The 20,589-nt window shown below is 42.3% G+C and overlaps 1 protein-coding gene and 1 long non-coding RNA gene across 13 annotated transcripts in view; one reads left to right on the top strand and one right to left on the bottom strand.

Annotated features, from left to right (window-relative positions):
- Window positions 1-4,227, top strand: part of LOC119566445 — a 70,562-nt gene extending 66,335 nt beyond the window's left edge. For both annotated transcript variants that reach the window (XR_006291906.1, XR_006291905.1), the window contains one exon: window positions 2,000-4,227. This is a non-coding gene — a long non-coding RNA (uncharacterized LOC119566445). The remainder of the gene's footprint in view (window positions 1-1,999) is intronic.
- LIN52 (lin-52 DREAM MuvB core complex component) overlaps window positions 1-20,589 on the bottom strand; it is a 66,636-nt gene that overhangs the window by 37,486 nt on the left and 8,561 nt on the right. The window contains exon 6 of one of the 11 annotated variants that reach the window (XM_037900671.2): window positions 3,664-3,859. The exons of 5 other annotated variants lie outside the window; for them this stretch is intronic. In XM_037900671.2, coding sequence (XP_037756599.1) covers window positions 3,810-3,859 — 50 coding nt within the window. In that variant the 3' untranslated portion in view covers window positions 3,664-3,809. Of the gene's footprint in view, window positions 1-3,663; window positions 3,860-4,318; window positions 4,551-4,624; window positions 4,650-4,695; window positions 4,932-8,346; window positions 10,587-14,301; window positions 17,920-20,589 lie in introns of those variants that run through there. 5 more of the 11 variants (XM_043549948.1, XM_043549952.1, XM_043549951.1 and 2 more) reach the window with 5 other exon arrangements.

Genomic DNA, 20,589 nt, shown 5'->3' with positions numbered 1-20,589 from the left:
GCTTACATTTATGCACATGAGTAGTCCCAACTGAGTCAGTGGTACTATTCACATGTGTAAAGTGAAGCTGGCACACAGATCTCTGAAGAATCAGGGCCATAAACACTGAAAACTAAATAAAAAATTTTAAACTCTTTCCATTTTCAAGTGACATCTTAAAAGACACATTTGATTTTTTTTTTTTTTAAACACTGACTACTTGTAATATCTGAGATCACTATGATTAAGAGAACAGGAGTACTTGTGGCACCTTAGAGACTAACAAATTTATTTGAGCATAAGCTTTCGTGGGCTTCAGCCCACTTCATCGGATGCATAGAATGGAACATATAGTAAGAAGATATATATACACATACATATAGAGAACATGAAAAGGTGGAATAAAAGGCTAATTAATTAAGCTGAGCTAATTAATTAAGATGAGCTGTAGTGATCACGACAAAAGTTTTTTTCTCCTGCTGATAATAGCTCATCTTAATTAATTAGCCTCTTATTCCACCTTTTCATGTTCTCTGTATGTATGTGTGTGAGTATATATAGATATAGATATAGATATATATATACACACACACACACACACACACCTACCTTCTTACTATATGTTCCATTCTTTCCATCCGATGAAGTGGGCTGTAGCCCACAAAAGCTTATGCTCAAATAAATTTGTTAGTCTCTAAGGTGCCACAAGTACTCCTGTTCTTTTTGTGGATACAGACTAACTCGGCTGCTACTCCGAAACCTATGATTAAGAGAGATTAGGGGAAAATATTCTTCTCTGTTCCCCCACTCCCCATTTGTGTGTAGTCAGTTTTACCATTTCCCTTGTTTTTGTGAGTTTTTAAACAAAGCAACTGGAAAGAGAAAAACGTTTTCTAGAAAATAGGAAAATGGGGCTGCTCAACCACAAAAACTGTCAAGATGTCCAGAGGCAAGTGTAGTGCCCAAGAGTTCTTTTATTTCATTTTTAAAATAACTGTCTAGATTTTAAATTGATAGGGTCACTAATAAACTAAGATGTTATTTGGAAACAGATAAGAGTTTGCTTAAATAACTTGAGAGTGTCCTTCTAATAGCCAGTTCTGAGTCACTGTTATTAGACAAATCACCGTTTTTGTCCTGCAACTTTAATGCTCTGATCTAGTCTTTAACTGACCAAGAAAGTACTCATAACTAATGTACTCACTGCTTAAATAACGGAGACTGAGGATGCTACACTAAAGTCTTGTCTATACACAGAAGTTACACTGATTTATCTAAAAATCAGATAAAAAACTGATCTAGTTAAACTAGTGCAAACCCCTCTGTGGACACTTATCAGTTTAAAACTGCTTAAGTTTACAGATGCATGACAAACTATAAACAAGATTTAAATCTCGAAGAGTTTCCATGCGAGAGTTTGTGCTATTTACGAAATTAGTTTAAAAGTTAAACCTGTGCAACTCTGTTTAGACCAGACCCACAGTGCAGACTATAGGAAAACAAAAGCAGCTGTCAAAAGTCACGGACTTTGACATACTGGATCAGCTACCTGGTCCATCTAGCAAGGATCAATAACTGATGCCTCAGAGTAAGAAAAAAAAAAGTCACACAAAGTGCACCTGACTAAATGCACAATGGTGTACACGGGATAAATTTCTTCCTGACCCTTGTGGCAACTGGCTCATACCCTGGAGCTTTAGATTTGATTTTCCCCAACATTACAAAAGTACACCGTGAACGGGTGTGTATGAGTAAACTAATGATGCATGTGTCAGATGTGTTGGCAGGAACCAAGTGCTGTCAACTGTCTCAGAAATGAACCAGCAGCTTAATTCTTAGTAGTGTGCATTCATTAATTTACATTTCAATTAAACTAAAACTTTTAAAAATTTGTGGGGGGGGAGGGGGGGTTGGGGAACTATACAAAGTATTTTTCCACTGTGAAAGCAATTCCTAGAAAAAGGATAAGAAAAAATAAGAAAAACAGATCTAAATACAATTTCTCCGTTGTGTGTTTCAGTAAGGAGATACCAACTAGGCACCATTGGAAATTGGTGCACAGCTGTGATATGATAGAACAAGCCCAACAAAACTAATTAGATTGTGACTTTGGACAAACAGTGCCCTCAACCCATCACAGCTTTCAGACCTACAAATGTCATCAATTGGTATAAAGTTATCCAACCCCTTCCTAAATCTTGCCATGGTACATCGCAATGACTTCCTTCAGCAGTGAATTCACAATATTGATTTCAGGCTACAATATTTATATACCCTTTACAAGACAAGAAACCAGCCCTGAGCAAGTTACAGGACTTGATTCAGCAAAGCACTTAAACATGTGACTTCAGTGGCACTTAAACACATGTTTAAAGTGCTTTGCTGAATCAAGGCTTAATTCAGCATAGTTTTCTTATTGTCGACACACAAACTCCTGCTTATACAGAGAATATCTAAGCAGGGCCACATGCATTTCACAACTCTGTAGAATCTGCACCGGCAACTGCAACAGAATCCACCCCTTGCTGCTGAATTGTGCTCAAGAATCTAAGCTTTTCCTTTTAAGAAAAGCTGTCTTCTAGTCCTTATGGTTGTGAAGATACCCTGGGAGACATGAACAGAGTGTAGCCAATGCTGTGTTGTCTTCTTGAGCCTCCGGTCAGTCAGAAACAATTCCTCTGAGAGTTGTGGATTGCTCCATTTATATCAATAAATTATTTATTCTTTAAATTGTTTTATTTAGGTTTTAGTGTCAACATGGTCAACTATAACATTGCTCATCCATATAGCTGAAGTGCTCAACCCACAATCCCAAACTGCCTCCTTTGCCTGTCCATCTGTCAAAAGCCCCAAGTGTCGCCACCTAGCTGCCAAAATCTTCAGCTTCCTCCCTAACAGCTTCTATGAGGGAAATATACATTGATCTTATATGACAGTGTACTGAAAATGCAGACATAAGAGAATGGAATTTAGTAACACAACAAAAAACATTCCACTACTGTCTTTATTGCTTTATTCATTTTTGTACTGAAATCATTTAAAATTGCCATTTTAATTTACATGAATCTGCTACAGAATTTCCAGTCTCTCCCACTGTAGTATCACATAATCAACAGACCTTGATGCAGAATATAGAGTAAGCTTTCTGTACAATCCACAAGGCCAGGTTTATAAGTAAAGGGCACAGTCTACTATAGGTATCATTCTTCCCTTTCTGAAATGCACAGTTTCACACAACTTAATGGGGAATGTCTAATACTCTGCTGTATACTTTGTGTGTCGCTGTACACTAATGTACTGTATGGTTTCAATAAGTGATAGAATAATTATTTCATGTCTCTCTTGTAGTATACACATTCAGCACTCCTACACTATACTTTTTCTAATGCCTTTTACTCAAAGAGTTTCGTACAGTACATACACAGGAATCATTTCCCCCGCTACTTAAATAGTTACCTCTGTGGGAGAATGTGGCAGCTATTTAAACATACAGCAGCACTACACAACATGGTAGCGATAAGATCCCTTTTAGCTTTTGTTTTAATTGATGTTGCTGGGGAAAATTAGACTGTAATTACCTATGCTGGTATTTTGCCCATGACAACTGAGGTTAACATCCTACCCTTACAAAAAATGTATGGGATTAATGACCACAAGTCATCATGACCTTTGTCATACATCTCATCCAAAACACAACATTTCCAACATTATAGAGCCCCCTAGAGCCATGATGGGGTAATAGTTCAGTACTGAGAGAAAAGCACTATCTACTGAATCACCAACATTTCTTCCTGCAACACCTGAGTTTTCCTTAGAGGATTCCCATCCAATTACTGACCAAGCTTGATCCAGCTTAGATGAGGAGATGTGAGATCAAAACCTAAGGTGATATAGATGCAAGCACATTTTAATAACTCATAGTTCAATGTGGAGTTTATTAAACTCAGTGTTTGTCAAATCGCTTATAGAGCCATAGAGGTTTAATAATCTGCTATTGGGCACGTTCACTAACTTTGCCCACAGACACACAGAAGGGTTGAGACGATATACTGTATTTGTTGCACGTCACGAATGATCTGACAAGTCAAGCTTTCACTGATAGATTGTAATGGCACCAAAATAATTACTACCATTGTGTAACTTAAAATAAATGTTTGATGAAGTGCTAGATGTGCAGTAATCACCCATGTACAAGTGCTACATGTGTAGTTGTTCCTGTAAATGCAAAACAATGACTGCACAGAACAATGAATTTGCCTACGATAATTATTTGTTTGAATGTGTTTTGTTGGGCTTTTTGTTTCCAAAAGCTGTGTCGTCTGTCAGTAAAATACAAAGCAGAGAATTTGTTTAATCAATATTGGATCTCTTAAAATCACCACGACCCTCTAGACTGAGATGTAACAATCCATTCAGTAACAACACTTTCTCAAGATTAATCTGTAAACCAAAATCTCTGTTTACCCGACGGAAGGATTATGTCAGTGTCGAGCAGGTTTTTTTCCTTCTTTCATGTTACTATTGAGTAGGTATAGGATCCCAAAGATGTAGGATGAATAAGAGGAAATTCACTGAACGAAAACAAAATTCAAATAACTAAGCAGTCAGTCTTACACCCATGAAAAGGAGTAAATGCAACTGTATCCTCTTCACATCACAATTGAAAATTTCTGCAAAAAAAACAGTATGTCAACTCACCCACTGTTCTGGGACACTGGGGAAAAAAAAAAAGGCAAACGCAATGATGGAACAGGTAGACAACATGTCAGCTGTAAGTCTGTCTTTCCATGTGTTAGAGCCATACATTAAAACACTGCAAGTTATTTGAGAGTTTCCTGCATGCTAATTTGTCACCCTTGTTATTAAGGCTTGAGGTTGCTGGATGTCCAGTGAGTGTCAATCTTTTGGAGATTAAATAATTCATGAAGAGACAGCCTTCAAAACATCATTTTATATGGAAACAAAGTAAGGTTTTATTACCAAAATAGATGTATAACAGACAGTGTTTCACTGAAGGAAGGGGGACATCTTACAATGAATATGATGAGAAAAGGCAGCGCATGCAATCTTCTGGCTATGGTGCTAAGCACTCCTTTCAGCAGTCAGGCCATGACTCAGTGAACCCCGGAAAACCCTTCCCCTTTAGTGGGACGCAATTCCCAGAGTACCCTCTCATAAAGTCCTAATGTCTATTTCCTATGGATCATTTTGGCTTTCAATTTAAGACTACATTTCCCAGAATGCCTTTTAGCTCTTCCATCAGGCAGAAGCTAGCTCGTAAAAAAAATCAAGCGTCTTCAGGGTGTGATTTTCCCCTGGAGAGGTGGAGGCCAAAGGAATTCCCATACTCAACATAGAAGAATATTCAGTAGGATTTAAAACCATAAAGAAAGAGCCTGTCGTTGACTCAGGGTATCAGTATGGGACTATTCCAACTCTCCTTGAAGTCAACAGGAGTATTTCCATTGACTTCAAGGTGGGCTATAAGAACCATGAAAAAGAGATTATAAGGATGAGTCAGGCCTGAATACTGGAAATTAATTTCATTCTTTTCCCCTCCCTGAACATGGCTCCAGGCTGGTTTCCCTTTCCACCTTGGTCAGTCCTGGTGAAAGGCCCAAATTCTTCAAGAAAAAAAGTGAACAGCAAAAGAGAACAAAAGCCAGAGGAAAGAGAGAAAGTATTAATGGTTCGATTTACACGAAGAGGAAGAGGGTCTGTTGGAATCAGCCATTTCCAGCTGAAGCTCTTTTCCGGTTCTACTCATGTCATGCTCCTCTTTGTTAAACGTTCCAGGACAGAGAAACCAAAACATAAAAGCTGTGATGAGGCCGAGTAATACCTCTGCATTACAGAGAAAACATGGCAATGAACGTTACCTTACAGCAAACTTATAAAACCTAGAACATAATTCCTGCGGCAAATCTACCCCACCCAACCACACGCTTCACCTATGTCTAAATGCTCGTCTTGATTTGTGATACTCTCTGAAAGAGCTGATTGGATGTATCGTTAGTATACGCAATTCTCACTTCATCTCTTGCAAGCAGCTCTACTCGAAAATCTGCCCAGTTCACTCTTTAAAATTAGGAATCCCTCTATCCTGCTCTGTCTATCTACATACAAAATAGACAAAGGAACACTGGAATTGCCCATGCATTGAAAGGTCTCAAGGAGTTCAAATTCTACAAGGCACCCCAGTAGTAATACTCACACCTCATTCTCATGGTATGCCAGGGCTTGAAAAAGTTCCAACAACTATTCACTGGAGAGCTAAATCTGCTAGCCAGAAGCAGATATGACTGATGAAAGTAAGGTCACTAGTGAGGTTCAGGAGCCAATGCTCTGCTGAACAATCCAGTTCTCATCCCTCCTCCTTCAAATCAGCTGGGATTTTTACCAGGACCCCTAAGATCTTGCTTGATTAGTGGATGTCTGACAATTTTGAAGCTCCAGTCCCCCCTAACAAGCAGAATAGAGAAGGTACTTTGTGTTTTATCCCCATTCCAATGCCTTCCAGCTGCTGCAAAGGGGTGGGGGAGGAGGGACTCCCCTTCACTATCCCTCTCCCAGCCTCGTTTTTTGGTCCTTCTCTTCTGTGAATAATGCTAGTATCTCTCTACAGCTGCTCATAGCTTTCTCAAGTAGCTGCAAGATTAAATGGATTCTCTGCAGTATCACTTCTACCCACAGGGCTCTGAATAGCAGCGCTGAAACTCACTAGATATTCATCATTTCACTCTGCAGAGGCTCAGCAAACCTATGAACTGAGTAGCAAAGGCACTGGAGCTGTCTATCTGTAGTCTCAGGAATTTACCATTACAGCAGTTACACTCAGTTCACACGTGGCTGGTTCTTCACAACAATGACTAGACTTCTTTTTAATTATAGCTTCAATTCTGCAGACATTAATGGTGCTTCAAACTGTAACAAGAAATAGAACGAGCAAAAACGGAATAAGGCAGTGGCAATCAGTGAATGAACCTGGTACAAAAATGTGTTTCAAGATAACCATGGGCCCTTGCATAAAGCTGACAAAGTGTATGAACTTTGACTCTGCATCAAGCGAACGTGCACTGGAAGAAATAATCTGAACTACTCACACACACTGCTGGCTTCTAATGTAACTGTAACCACGCAGGGTGTGTTGGGGGTGGCGGGGAAGGAGGGGTCATTGTGAGCACCTCAATGAAAACCTCTCTTCGACACGCAGTGGAGGACAAAAAACCCAAACAAACAAATAAACATGTTAGCATATATAAAGATTGGGACAGAAGGTACTGAAAACACTATACCACTAGAGCAGGGGTAGGCAACCTATGGCATGATTTTCAGTGGCACTCACACACCCTGGGTCCTGGCCACTGGTCTGGGGGGGCTCTGCATTTTTTTCTTACTTTAAATGAAGTTTCTTAAACATTTTTAAAACCTTATTTACTTTACATACAACAATAGTTTAGTTATATATTATAGACTTACAGAAAGAAACCTTCTAAAAACGTTAATATGCATTACTGGCACGCGAAACCTTAAATTAGAGTGAATAAATGAAGACTTGGCACACCACTTCTGAAAGGCTGCCGACCCCTGCACTACAGAGTACATCCTCCCCCAGAATTTCGTGTTCAGATCTAGTCAGCCCATCTCAAAAAGAGTGTAAAAGAAACAGAAGGAGGTTTAGCAATAGGTAACAAAAAAGATTGGAGGCCTAGAGAGACTTTCATACAAAAGAGAGACTAAGGCCAGGTCTACACTACAAACTTACATCAGCATAACTATGAAAAATCCACACCCAAGTGATGTAGTTATACCGACCTAACCCCAATGTAGACTGTGCTATGTCGACAGGAGAGCTTCTGCCAATGACATAAAATCTACCTCTGCGAGAGGTGGTAGCTAACTACACTGAGGAGAAGCTCTCCCATCGGCATAGTAGCATCTTCACTAATGTCTGCAGTGGTGCAGCAGCACTGGTGTCACTGTACCACTGCAACTTCTTAAGTGTAGAACTGCCCGAAGACAACTAGGGAGTATTTAGTGTAGAGAGGAGATGAAGAAAGGTATGTAAAATAATGAATGGTGCAGGTAAGTCCGACTGGATGCTCCCTACCCTCTCTCATAATACAAGACCATGGGGACAGTCAGTGAAACTGAAACTGAAACTCTATAAAAGGAAATAAAACACTTGTGTTAACTATATAAAACATGATATCTGCAGAACTCACAGCCACATGATACTGAGACAAAGAGCTTAGTTGGATTCAAAGAAGGCTTATACACAGATAACAACAACAACATCCACCACTACCTCAGATAGAATGAAAAAACACAAGGTTATATAAACCGTGATGCTTACTGGCATAAGACAAACAATAACAAAAAGGGTTGGAAATAAACTTCCCCTAGGGGCAAGTTATTCCACAATTGTGCACCATGGGCTTCTTTGAACTACTAAGACATTTGGTACTATCCACTGTCAGAGGCAAGAAACTGGACTAGATAAAACACCGGTCCAAGTCCACGGGAAGTTATTGTTTCCCAACACCAGTCTAGCTGAGACACAAAGGCTGTTCATTTAACACTACATACAGGTTTAAACAGCCAACAAAATGCAAACGACGGCACGACTGACCAGCTGACTCTGCATTACAGGGCTCAGGGATCCCCTGATGTTTAGGAATCCAGTTGAAATATTTCAGTAATGTCAAGTACAATCCACAGGCACAGGGGATCAGCATTACGTAAACACAAGGCCAGGGCAGGAAAGGAAACATACATAGAGCCCTGCGAGAATACAAAATTTGTATCCGCATCTGATCCACAAACACAGTCCACAGATGCAGGGCTCTAAACATACATACAGGTAAAAATTGATAAACTTAGATAGACAGACAGAGCACATATAGACAGGAAGCAAGGATGCATATAAGTACTAGACGGGGCAGAAATACACGGCACAGGCCCCACCACAACCGTATCAGAGCAGAATGCCAAAAGTCTCACAGAGACCTGTTACTTGTTTGCAAAAATCTTTATTTCCATGTGGGGAAAACACAGAAACTGTAGTTATGGAAGTCAAGCAATTAAAAAACGTTTCTAAGGCATTCATGGGACTGCACCAGCCACAAGTGCCTGACAGCTATAAGCACTATGCCAGTCCCTGGGGAGCCATCACACTTCAATTACTATCACTAACATTAGTCATTATCAGGCTGGCTTCTGTCCCCAGGGAAGACAGCTTGTGATGACAATACCCAGCCTCTCCTTGTAAAACAATTCATTAGGCAAAATGGAACAGCTGGGGCAGGCACGTGGTGGTTCACAGAGTGCCTGCCCCAGTGGGACTTCTGGCCCCGATTTCCCTTTCGGGGAGGGGGCAGCCACCACCCTCATGACAGCTGTAGAGCCCTCGGGGGACACTTCAGGTTTAATCAGCGCTCGTTACTCTCAAGAGAGGCACTTGCATTGCAAACTTAAACTAATGGCATTCGAGCTTTCAGCAGGTTACACCAGTCATCAGATAAGAGGCTTTAGGGCATTTTTATCTTGTTCTAACGCTCAGGAGTTAATGAGCCAGTTAGAGATACTGTCACAGAGACTTGCTCCAGCCACATTATGGAAACAGGGCCTTCAGGGCTGTGCTTACTGTGGATGCAAGGTGAGGCAACATGTGTGTTATTGCTCCTGCAAGACCTCATGCTCAGAACAAGTGGAAACACCACCAGTAAACAGAGGCAGGTTCTGCTAGAGGCAAACCACTAAGTCTTTCCATACAGCATTGGGCGTGCATCACAAGATCCATTGTAGAAAAAGTGGCAAGATAACACTCCAGTACCTGCCCCCAAGGTCGGCTCAGTCCCCACACCAGGGGAGCACAGCACTGCTGACTCAAAGAAAGCAGAGAGGGAGGCTGGACTGAAGGCAGGATTGTCAGAGCATACAGAGCAATACCACCATCTCCGAGTTAAATAACTGGTCAAACATGCCATTGAGCAGCTATTTAAATCTCTGTAAAACGGGAAAATGAATATTTGTTTCCTACCAAAGCCCATTCCACCCCATGAGCATAAATTTACTCTCTTAGGCCATGTGGTCTGTGAAGAAGCCTTATCTCCAACCCTTGGTAAAAGCATTTAATGGCTTCTTCAATTTCTCACAAATAGACAATCAGACCCATTCCATCACTAAATCTCCATTCCACTGTGTCTTCTGGTTGCAGAGGTACCCCAGACCAGACTTAAAATTACTCCTTCACGGCGGCAGGCATCAGCAGCAGAGAGGAGACACCAATGACCAGTACACAGGATAGAATATTTACTGATGATATCTAGTTCTTGTACAGTGCTTTTCATTGATCTCAAAGCACTATACAAAGGAGGTCAATATCATTATCCTCATTTTACAGATGGGGAATGGAGTCACAGGGAGCGGGAGTGACTTGCCCAAAGTTATTCAGCAAACCAGCAGCAAAGCCAGGAATTGAACCTCATGTCTCCTGAGTCCCAGTCTAATGCCCTATCCAGTAGACACACTGCCCTCCTGCAAGCAGGTCCAGCTAGCCATATTGTGAGGGAAGGTTTCAGAGTAGCAGCCGTGTTAGTCTGTATCTGCAAAAAAAAAAAAAAAAAAGGAGTACTTGTGGCACCTTAGAGACTAACAAACTTATTTGAGCATAAGCTTTCGTGAGCTACAGCTCACTTCATTGGATGCATGCATCTCTAAGGTGCCACAAGTACTCCTTTTCTTATTGTGAGGGAAGAAACTCTCCTCCCTCCTGGCAAGAACCAAGACCTGAAGGAAAATGAAATTTAGGGAAATCACTATACAGGTAATCCTGCTGTGATCAACACAGGTAAAATCTTGGTTAAATGCCAGAGGCAGGGGAGAGAAGCTGGAGGAAACTAGGGACACTGGGAGCATGGACCAGACACAAGGGCCCAAGAGCCCCTGTCAGAGCAGTCTCCCAATTTTTGATGGTCATTCAGTAACAAAGGCACCAGTTAACAGCTGGCTGAGCTTTTTCCCACACCCCCTTCCTTTTTCTGAAGCTAATATGTGAGTGGAGTAGGCCGAGTGACAGGAGGGCCCTTTGAGGATACAACGTCAGAACATGGTGCCTGAGATCATGTTCTCCTTCCCATGACATATATATGGCAAGTTACTAGGACCATCTTCACAAAAAGAAAAGGAGTACTTGTGGCACCTTAGAGACTAACCAATTTATTTGAGCATGAGCTTTCGTGAGCTACAGCGAGGACCATCTTGTGGGACACAGCCCACACTTGCAGGGCCTCCTGCCACAGAGACACATCTGAGGACCTCAGCTTGTCTACAAAGACCATGGTGGCCTGATTTTCCATTTGAACCAAGACCAGCTTTTGGGACCAAGGTCTTTAAGAACCTTAATGTATTCAGGATCATCCTCATCTTCAGAGCATTTATTCCTGACTGCTGTTCACAAGAACTGAAGCTGCAAACGGATTAACCCTTCTCCAGCTTAATCCCAGTGCTATAGCTCAGGAGGCTGAGCCACAATACAATAGGTGACATCAGTCTTTCCTCTAGACCAGTGGTCCCCAAACCAGGGCCCGCATCAGGGGCATGGCTCAGGGTGGGGGTGCACAGATAAGGATAAGGGGGCCAAGGCTGGGGCTGAAGCTGGGGGCAGGTCTGGGGCCAGGAGCAGGGCCAGGAACAGAGCTGTGGCCAACACTGGGGGTAGGGCCGGGTGCAGAGCCATAGCCAGACCACAATCAGAGGCTGAGGGTGGGCCCAGGAGCCAGGGCTGGGCTGGAGCAGCGCTCAGAATGGAGTGTGACTGGGTCGTGCTCCCTCCCTGCCCTGGGCCCTGCCCCGAAAGTTCCTCTGTGCCCCCTAGGAGGGTGTGCCCCAGAGTTTGGAGACCTCTGATCTAGACACTCCCACCTCCACCACCAAGCTCCAGCAGGGATTGTAGGACTTGCTCTTTTTCTCAACTGACTTTAAGGCTCGGGCAATTGTAATGCAAGGTTTCTGCCATACTTTTACTGCCACCTAGTCCAAAATAGAGTACTTGGGCAAGACAAGACAGTTGTTATTGGCTAAGGCACCTTTTAACTGTGGCCTTTATAGATTCCTGAACTGGTCTGAAAAATCAGCTGTCTTGGACAGCAGCTACAAAAACTGGGGAAATGTAGGATGTTTGCACAAAGATCATGAGTAGAGTACGCCCCTTATAACTAAGCTTTCAGTTAGTAAAGTTACTAACTAAGCATCATTCAGTGATAAGAATTATGCAAGGTACTTTTAAAACCACTGCTATCTCTGCCACCTATTAGGCAACTGTGCATGCCATCATCTGATTTGTGCACACAACTGGCACACTCAGGTACTAGAATCAGATGGGCAAAGGTGTCTGATTTGTTTGAAAAGCTGCCTTCTGTAGTGTCAACATTAGGCTTCAGAATCAACAATCATTTAAAATGAACAGAAGAATTTAACATCTCTCCAGTCTGAGCTGTTGTTTCAGACTATCTAAGACAGTCCTACATCAGTGCACATTTAGAGGTTATTTACATAACCATAAGTCCTTATTTTTAAAAAATGAAAGCTTGCTTTCTGCAGAATCTGAATGTGTTGGGGCAATACAATAAATAAATCAAGTGGCCGGGATCTGGCCTGCTGGCTGCATTTACTACTGCATTTTTGAAGTCACTTTGAACTCTAAGAATACACCAATGTCAGAAAGAGAGACAGTTTTCATTTTGTTGAGAGAAAAAAGAAATCTTAACGTACCATGGCCAGAAAAATATCCCCAAACTACAAAAACTAACAAAAGGAGGTTCTGTGTATACAAGTGGCGACAACAGGCATCAAACAGAAAATAGCAGGGAAGAGAAATGACAGAAGTTTGAATGTTTGACACATTTACAAGTGTTTTAAAGATTTTTTCCTTTTTCCAAACATCAAGAGCGTGCACATCTCCTCCCACAGTCAGCAAAGAGCCATCAATGGCTGGTTTAGGATGCAGTATTAATACTCTCCATTGAGACTCACAACAGCATTTCCCCCAAAAGAGTGGGGTAGGGGAGGGGTTGGCCAGAGTTTTCTTGATGCTTTGAGAAACATTTATTCCACTCTTCATGAGGCAGAGGAAGAATGCCCCCAAAACATCCATGCAACATTATGTACAGTAGTTTTGGGGGATACAGTGGTTACCTGGATACTGTATTTCCTTTGTGGTAAGAATGAACAATTTATGCATATGTGCAGTATCATATTTGTTAACATTAGCAAACTGTATCCATCCTCTCCCCCATTTTTGCATTCAGGAACAGTGTGTGTTTTCTCTGTTTTCAGCACTTCCTGGGCAACTCAACCACTTGCTCAAAAAAACAAACAAACAAAAAAAACAACCCCCCAAAAAATCCACCAAACCAAAAAAAAATTAAAAAAAAAAAAAAAAAAAATAGCAACCACGGTCCAGGCTCAATTTCCATCCCCACCATTGCAACCTAATCTCCTGGCAAGTTAATGCAAATCAAAGCGAACACTTCTCTGCCACTGGTAGCAAAGTGTGTTTCTTTCCCAAGAGAGGCCTGTAAAACAGGACAGTCACTGACAGCAGTACAATTACTGACACAGATACAGACTTTATGGACATGTTTATCTCTGCTGTAAATCCACACTCTCTCTCCACTCCGATTCATGAGTCATAAAGAAATTGCAGATAATGAAAAAGTTGGAGAAATTTACAGCATGTCGGAAACCTCAGACAGCCAGAAGAAATTAAAGAGCTGACTGAGGATAAATCACACAGGTACAATTAAAACTTCCAATACCGTCTTCACTTCCAAACTGGCACACAATCCAATGGAGATGATGAAAAGTTGAGGTCATGACTCCTCTGGCTGTAATAATTTTTTAACTAACTACATGTCAAAATTAGCCAATTCACAGATCATGTGTGAATGCCAATTTCAAGCTGGCACTCTGTCGTCTCACTCTTCCAGTGGGAACTATCCAAGAAGCAATCCTGCCTGTAAACCATCTTAACTGTGACGAGCAGTAAATGAAAAGGTGATTTCCTGGTCCAAGAGCCCCTCTCACCGTACCACTGTGCATTAAAATAAGACAGCAGATCTATAGTATTGTGGGAGGGGAATGGAGAGAGAGAGAGATTGAGAATCAGAATGAAGGCCAAGGTTTCTTGTTTCAAACAGATACCATGGTTCTCAGTCATTATGGTGATGGCAGCCATATAAGCAAACGATAGATGACCTATGATTCCTTTCACCTCTTTTCAACCATCCAAAGGTGATGTTTAGAATGATTGCACACACCAAAGTGAAAGCAAGCTTTATTAACCCAACACTCTCCCCAGGCGACCAACTGAACACATTAAAGTTCGCATCTGTAAGAGAAAATGTGACAAGAGCAGAATCCCTTTAATTGACAGGACAATAATTCCTGGATTACTGCATGTGATTTCAGATCAGCCATTTTTTAAATCACAGGTGAGCCATTCAAGATCGGATCCACTTTTAGGCAGAAAGAGTTTATCCTCTTATCTTTGCTAATTAAATCCCTGTCAAACTAACTGCATATTACAGAAATCAAATGTCCAAAGAGGGTAATTCTGTTGTCTAATAATACCACATCAGCTTCAATCATTATTGCGTGCAATACAATCTTTTCTGCACAAAAAGTACTGTAAATTCAGTGTTAAATAATAAACAGAGTAAGGGAGAAAGAGGTTTCAGGCAAGGCTGAAACGAGATGAAGAGTGACGCTGCGAGGCAGACAGATGTAGGGAGGCAGAAAACAGGAGTTGCAAAGGAGAAGACTCTTGTTGAAAGTAATGATACTATGTAGAAACTCAGAGATGACACTTTCTTCACCCTAGCCTCCCACTGCACTGCTGTAGATCAACCCATTATGCAACAGTGACTGTGAATAAACAGCATGTTCCAGCAGTACTCTTTCTATTCTGTAGATACTAAGTTCCTCCATGAACCCTCTCCCCCGACAAAGTTTATGGCATAGTTAGTACAGTCAAAATAGGAGGGTGAAGATATATGCATAATCACATTGGCCCAGAGATGTTGAGGCCACCAGGGTCTCCTTTGGGCAGGCAGAGGGGGTGAGAGTGACGGCACGAGTCAATGCCTCCAGCATATTGCACTTCTCAACTCTACTCACTACAGATTCACAATTACCTCTAATTCCACCCAAAACACATGGTCTTAAAAGAGGAATGGGAAGGGAGGGGGAAAAGGGAAGGGTGGGTCAAGGAGAGGGACATCTCAGTTTCCATCAGAGGCCAGACCAAATCTTTTCAAATTTCTTTGAGGTCCCTCTTCTTGGGGACGTTACCTGCTCTTTAGCTGCCAGGTCAGCCAACTTGCTGTGCTAAGCTTCCATCCCCGGAGGCCATCTGCTCTTCCATCTAAGCAATACAAATCATTTGGCTACAAGCCCTGCTCTAGAGAACCAAGCTCTCCATGCACTGAAGTGTTCCCAAGATGATAGGATACATCCCAAAAACAGTACTGGAAAGTAATTTTTAAGAGGTATTGATTCATATGAATCCCTCTTGTCTACTCTTAACCAAAAGGACAGTATCCTGAGACAGCCCCAAACATGTGAGCCAGTGTGGCTCTGGGAGACTCGGACCTCCAGCAGCTGTCTGTTTTGGCAAAGGCCCGTGCATTATAACTTATGCAGGGGCCGGGGTGAACGAAATATAATCTTCTGCTGAATCAGCCTTCATTGTAGATCAATTGTAGAGTTGGGTTTTTTTTTTTGCAGGGCACTTCCCCATAGGTTAGGGCTCAAGGACGTACACAAATCTTTGTTCCAGGCCTGGTGGAGGCAATCTAAATTAGGGAGGGTCTTTTGGGCCAGGAAGTCGTAACAGGCTGTAGCTGGTCGGGTGAAAGTATGGAACACTCTCCACTAGAATATGGATTCTCTGGGGCTCCCAGTACAATAGGCCCAAAACGTCCTTCAATAAATGCTTAAACTGCAGGTAGCGCCATGCAGCTGAACCAGGTAGGTTGTATTGTTGTTGAAGTGCTTGGAATGGCAGAGACTAATCCTTTGAGATCAACTGAGACACCCAAATTTCCCCTTATCCATCCCTTCTCTCCCCATTAACAGTTTCTTGTCACTTTTCAACAAGGGGTTGCTCCAAAGTACAGCATAAATATGTGAGAAGAGATGGAATTTAAATTTTCTAGCTAAACTTGCCCAGGTTTGCCTGGTAGCTAATATTGTAGGGGATATTTTATGATCGAAACAGTGATAGGCTGAACCCAGTACTCCTGCCAACAGGAGTGGATGTACCAACTCTCATTCCAGCAGCGGTTGGGGAGGGGTCTGCTCTGTTGTGTTCTGGAGCCACAGGGCTAAGCACTTTGTATTTTTAAATTTTTGCTGTTCTTGGCACGGTGCAAGTTACAGCACAGTACTTTATGGGCTTCAGGCAGGCAAAGGCAGATGCAAGACTACACAACTAATTTTCTAAGCAAGTGGATGAATTACTATGAATCTTCCAATTCACTCTGTTCTCTCCTTATTTTATCTGGGTCTGCACATGGATGGGAGACAACACAGACACCATGGCCAGTGGATCTCCATGAATACCCAAAGTAAACAGAAAGACCTCCATGGAAGTCTACATGTGACATGGACTATGGTGACTCAAAGTGACACTCTGAATCCGTAGACCCTAATGCAGTGCTAGAGGGCACTCTGCAGCATACAGTGGTAGGAATGACTCTAGTGGGGGACACTCTTCCTTCTGGTTGGTATTTATCCCAATGTCCCAGCACAGTGCTAGGACTGCTATGCGGCTGGAGGAGCCACCTTTCAGTAAAGACAAAATCAATAGCTGCTGGCTCAATCTTTAACGCTTGACACATTAAGAATGGACGTCCTTCTCTTCAATAAACTAGCACTGAGGTATTGACAGCAACTGTACTCATGCTGGTCTCTTACCACTCTCCCTGCTCCCAACATGTGATCCTGCCCCATAACACTAGCTTCTTCCCCTCTACAAGAATAAATCCTCTCCTGTAGCTCCCAGTACAGCAATTAAGTAGTCCCATTTCCGCAAGGAAGTAGCTTTTTTCAGGAGACAGCATGCTCTTCAGGACAGACTCCAAGACTACAGCTTTGTCCAGAGAAATGTACTACCCTCCTTGGCAGCTTCCTGCAGAGAGGAAAAGGAGTGGGGGCTGGCAGCAAGTAGTTTTCACTAAAAGGGATAACTAGAGGAATAGACTCTTTGGAGGGAATACGAGATTCAGTGCAGGCAGGTAAGAGTCCCCTCTGTCCATCCCCTACCCTATCATCCCTGAAACTGACAGCACCCCCAAGTGAAACACTGGAAGTCACAGCATCCCCATTTTACACACACCTGGAAATGTGTCCAACCCCTAAAGATTTGAGAACCTAAGACCCTTTTTGCAAGTGTTAACGGTGATGTCCCAGCGTCACTGCAGGTTAGGTAACATTCTGCTTCCCCAAATGTCCTTGTACTTTAAAGATATAGGATTCTTCACTTTGTCCTTCTCTGTTGTGTAGCAATGGACTAGGGGTATTAGACAGTAGTGGCATTTCCTAAGACCACTTGTGTCCAGTTTGATCAATGATCCAACTAGGCCAGTTATCACGTCTCCAACAAGAGGCTTCAGAGAAACATGTAAGATACATTAACAAAGTTATAAGGAAGAATTTTGCTCCTAATTCGAGGCAGCAGTTGCTTGTGCAGTTTTTTAAAAGACCCTAGGTAACACCTACAGAATTTCCCCATTAACCATACCGACAATCTTTTGAGTCTTGGCAAGCTTTGTCTTCAATAACAGCATATGGTAGTGAGTTCCACAAGTTAATTAGGCGTGTAGAAAGTCAAGAATGGCTACACTTCAGCAGTAGGAGAAGGTATTGTTTGGATTCCTAATATGGGGAGAAATCAGCAACATGGAACCCAAGTACATTCTTAGTGCAACTTGTTTTATTTACACACACACCAGTCATGGAAGAGAGATGGTCAAATGGGATCCAGGCAATCCCATGAATCTCCACCCAAAACCCAGTGCCTGGCTCCCAGGGAACAAACCTGCATTGAAAACTGACTCTAGTTACATTAACAAATAGAAACTCACTTGCTGCTTGTCACAGTTTTCCCAAACAATCTGAATCAGAAACCACCACCAGAGCATTCCTTCTGAGACTAAAACTTGGCTGGCAAACTAAGAAAAAACTTTTTAAGACTTTGTGCAACAGCATCAACTAGTGATTCCTGCCACACCATTTAGTAATGTTTATTACTGGCCCTGCCAGGTAATTCATAGAAGCACTGGGTTGGACCTCAAAGATCATTTGAAAAAAAATAGGAAGGAGGATAAATGCTACATGAAGCTTCTCAACTTACTACCACAGAATATTCTGGATCTGTAAAGGTCTTTAGCAGTATTGTTGACTGTACTATAAAACATAAGCCCTAGGATGGACGAATGAAAGTGTACATGAGGGAAGAAGACCCTTCAATCCTAGACCACCACTAGATAAAGTACAAGTTATGTTGGGTTTGTTTTTTTAAAGATCAGTCCCATCCTTGGATTTTATAAGCCAGTTGAGCAAAAAGATGTAACTCACCTCTTCCAAACTGTTCAGAGCACAGTACTAATTTCTTTTAATTATTTGTATTACATTAGCACTTAGAACAGAGGTGGGCAACCTTCAGCCTCTGAGCTCCATCCAGCCCTCCAGCCCTATCCAACCCTTCAGATCACTTTATTTAGCTTGCCCTCAGATGGGACTCTCAGTTCCAGAAAAAAATAAAGAGTGATCCGGCTGGCTGAGGAGTGTAGTCTCTGAGTAAAGCTGCTGCTGCCTCATACGGTTCCACTTCACTCCATTTCCCCATCAACACAAGCTGTGGCTCCTCCCCCACAGCACCCAATTCCAGTTACTGCCTCCACATCGGCTGATTTTTTGGGAGCTGAGAGCCAATTAGGTTCTAGCCAAGCAGTGAGCAGGGGCAAGGCATACCTCAACCAATGGGCAGGAAGTTACCAGAGCTGGGTGGCATGGGACAGAGCTGGAGCCTGTGTCAAGGGGGAATGGGAGTCGGAGCTCATGTGCCAGGTCACACTGCCACTCATCAGCCTACCCACCTCATTCAAGGAAGGGATTTCACCCTATGCCACCCAGTTTTGATTCCTTCCTTCCCATTGGCTCCCAGCTCCCACAGCCAATCTGATTGGCCCCTGGCCATCGGCAGTTCAGGGTGCATCTCTGCTAATAGAGGGGCAGTAACTACTTCCCAACAGGCATGACAGAAGGGCAGCCAAGCCAAACCTCAGTGGTGTTGCAACCTGGCTCATGGGTTCTTGCTCCTACTCCTGAGCTCTGCCACAGGGGAGCAGAGCAGAGGCAAAGACTGTGAATGGCAGAGAAAACACATTAAGATGTTTTTATTGTTGATGTTTTCATTTTATTAATCCCCTAGTCTTCTGCATACTAAAAAAAGGTTTGTGAAAGATTATGTTTAAACTGTTTCCTTCCACCCCCATTTAAAGGCTGCACTGTAAGGGGCTTTTATAAACACTTTGTTTTTTAAACAGTTAATTGTATTTGAACATGCTGTATTATAATAAAAAAAATCTGACTAATGCAATTGTAAACTATGCCTACACGGTGTGGCACTCTGTCCCCCTCTCGTGGTGATTAGGCCAAATAGGGATTGAGGACTCTGTTGCAGCCTTGGCTAAGATATCTGGGTCTTTTAACTGAGGTAGTGGAAGCTGATGAATTAAGCTCCAGATCGCCCAGGTTTGATCCACACTATCTACAACCCACATAGGGGCACTGACCTAACAATATGTAGCTCCTAAAAAACATACTGCCCACTAAAGGTTTTCAGTGGCCCATCTCTGAGCTACAGGCAGAAAAGGCTCCATGGTACTCAGAGTCATTCAGACATACAGAACACTTTCTCCCCAGATAAACAGCTTTTGCAAGTATTTCAAATTCATGGGGTGGCTGTATTTAACAAACTTTAATCACCACCATTTGTTCAATCCAGTTTAAGGATTTAATGGAAAATAATTCAAGGAGAGTATTGTGCCCTTTGTTAAAAGCTTCACTTTAAGTTAACACACGCGCAGCAGACCATAGTTTGAGCTCTGGCTTTATACCTAAAACACTGGTGATTTAAAAAAAAACAAAAACAAAAAAAACACCCACAATGCAGAAAATTCACATTTCAGTCATGTTGGAAACTGCTAGTCTAGAAACTTTGATGTTATCCATACTGTGCGCAGTTTGCAAGCTTCAAACCACCATTCACGGTGAAACAATTTTCAATTATGCCTCAAATCATTTTTCAATAAATTGCAAGTCTGTACCACAAATAATACCTAACATCAATGCTGGTAAAGGAGAAGGCCCTGGTCGTACATCCAGAAGACGTACCCGTGAAGTGAATTGTGCTGCCACCCCTTGCTCCCAAAAATTGTCCAATGAAGTTAAACTACAGGTGTGATCACATGGGGATACAATTGATCCCAATAGGAGATTCTAGTTGAATGTTTGCGGTTCTTAATTTGGAAGTTCTTACAT

The sequence above is a fragment of the Chelonia mydas genome, chromosome 6 (assembly GCF_015237465.2).
Source record: "Chelonia mydas isolate rCheMyd1 chromosome 6, rCheMyd1.pri.v2, whole genome shotgun sequence".
In the NCBI taxonomy this organism is placed as follows: Eukaryota; Metazoa; Chordata; order Testudines; family Cheloniidae; genus Chelonia; species Chelonia mydas.
Note: the sequence above shows the minus strand (reverse complement) of the source record. Positions and strands in the feature narration are given on the sequence as shown.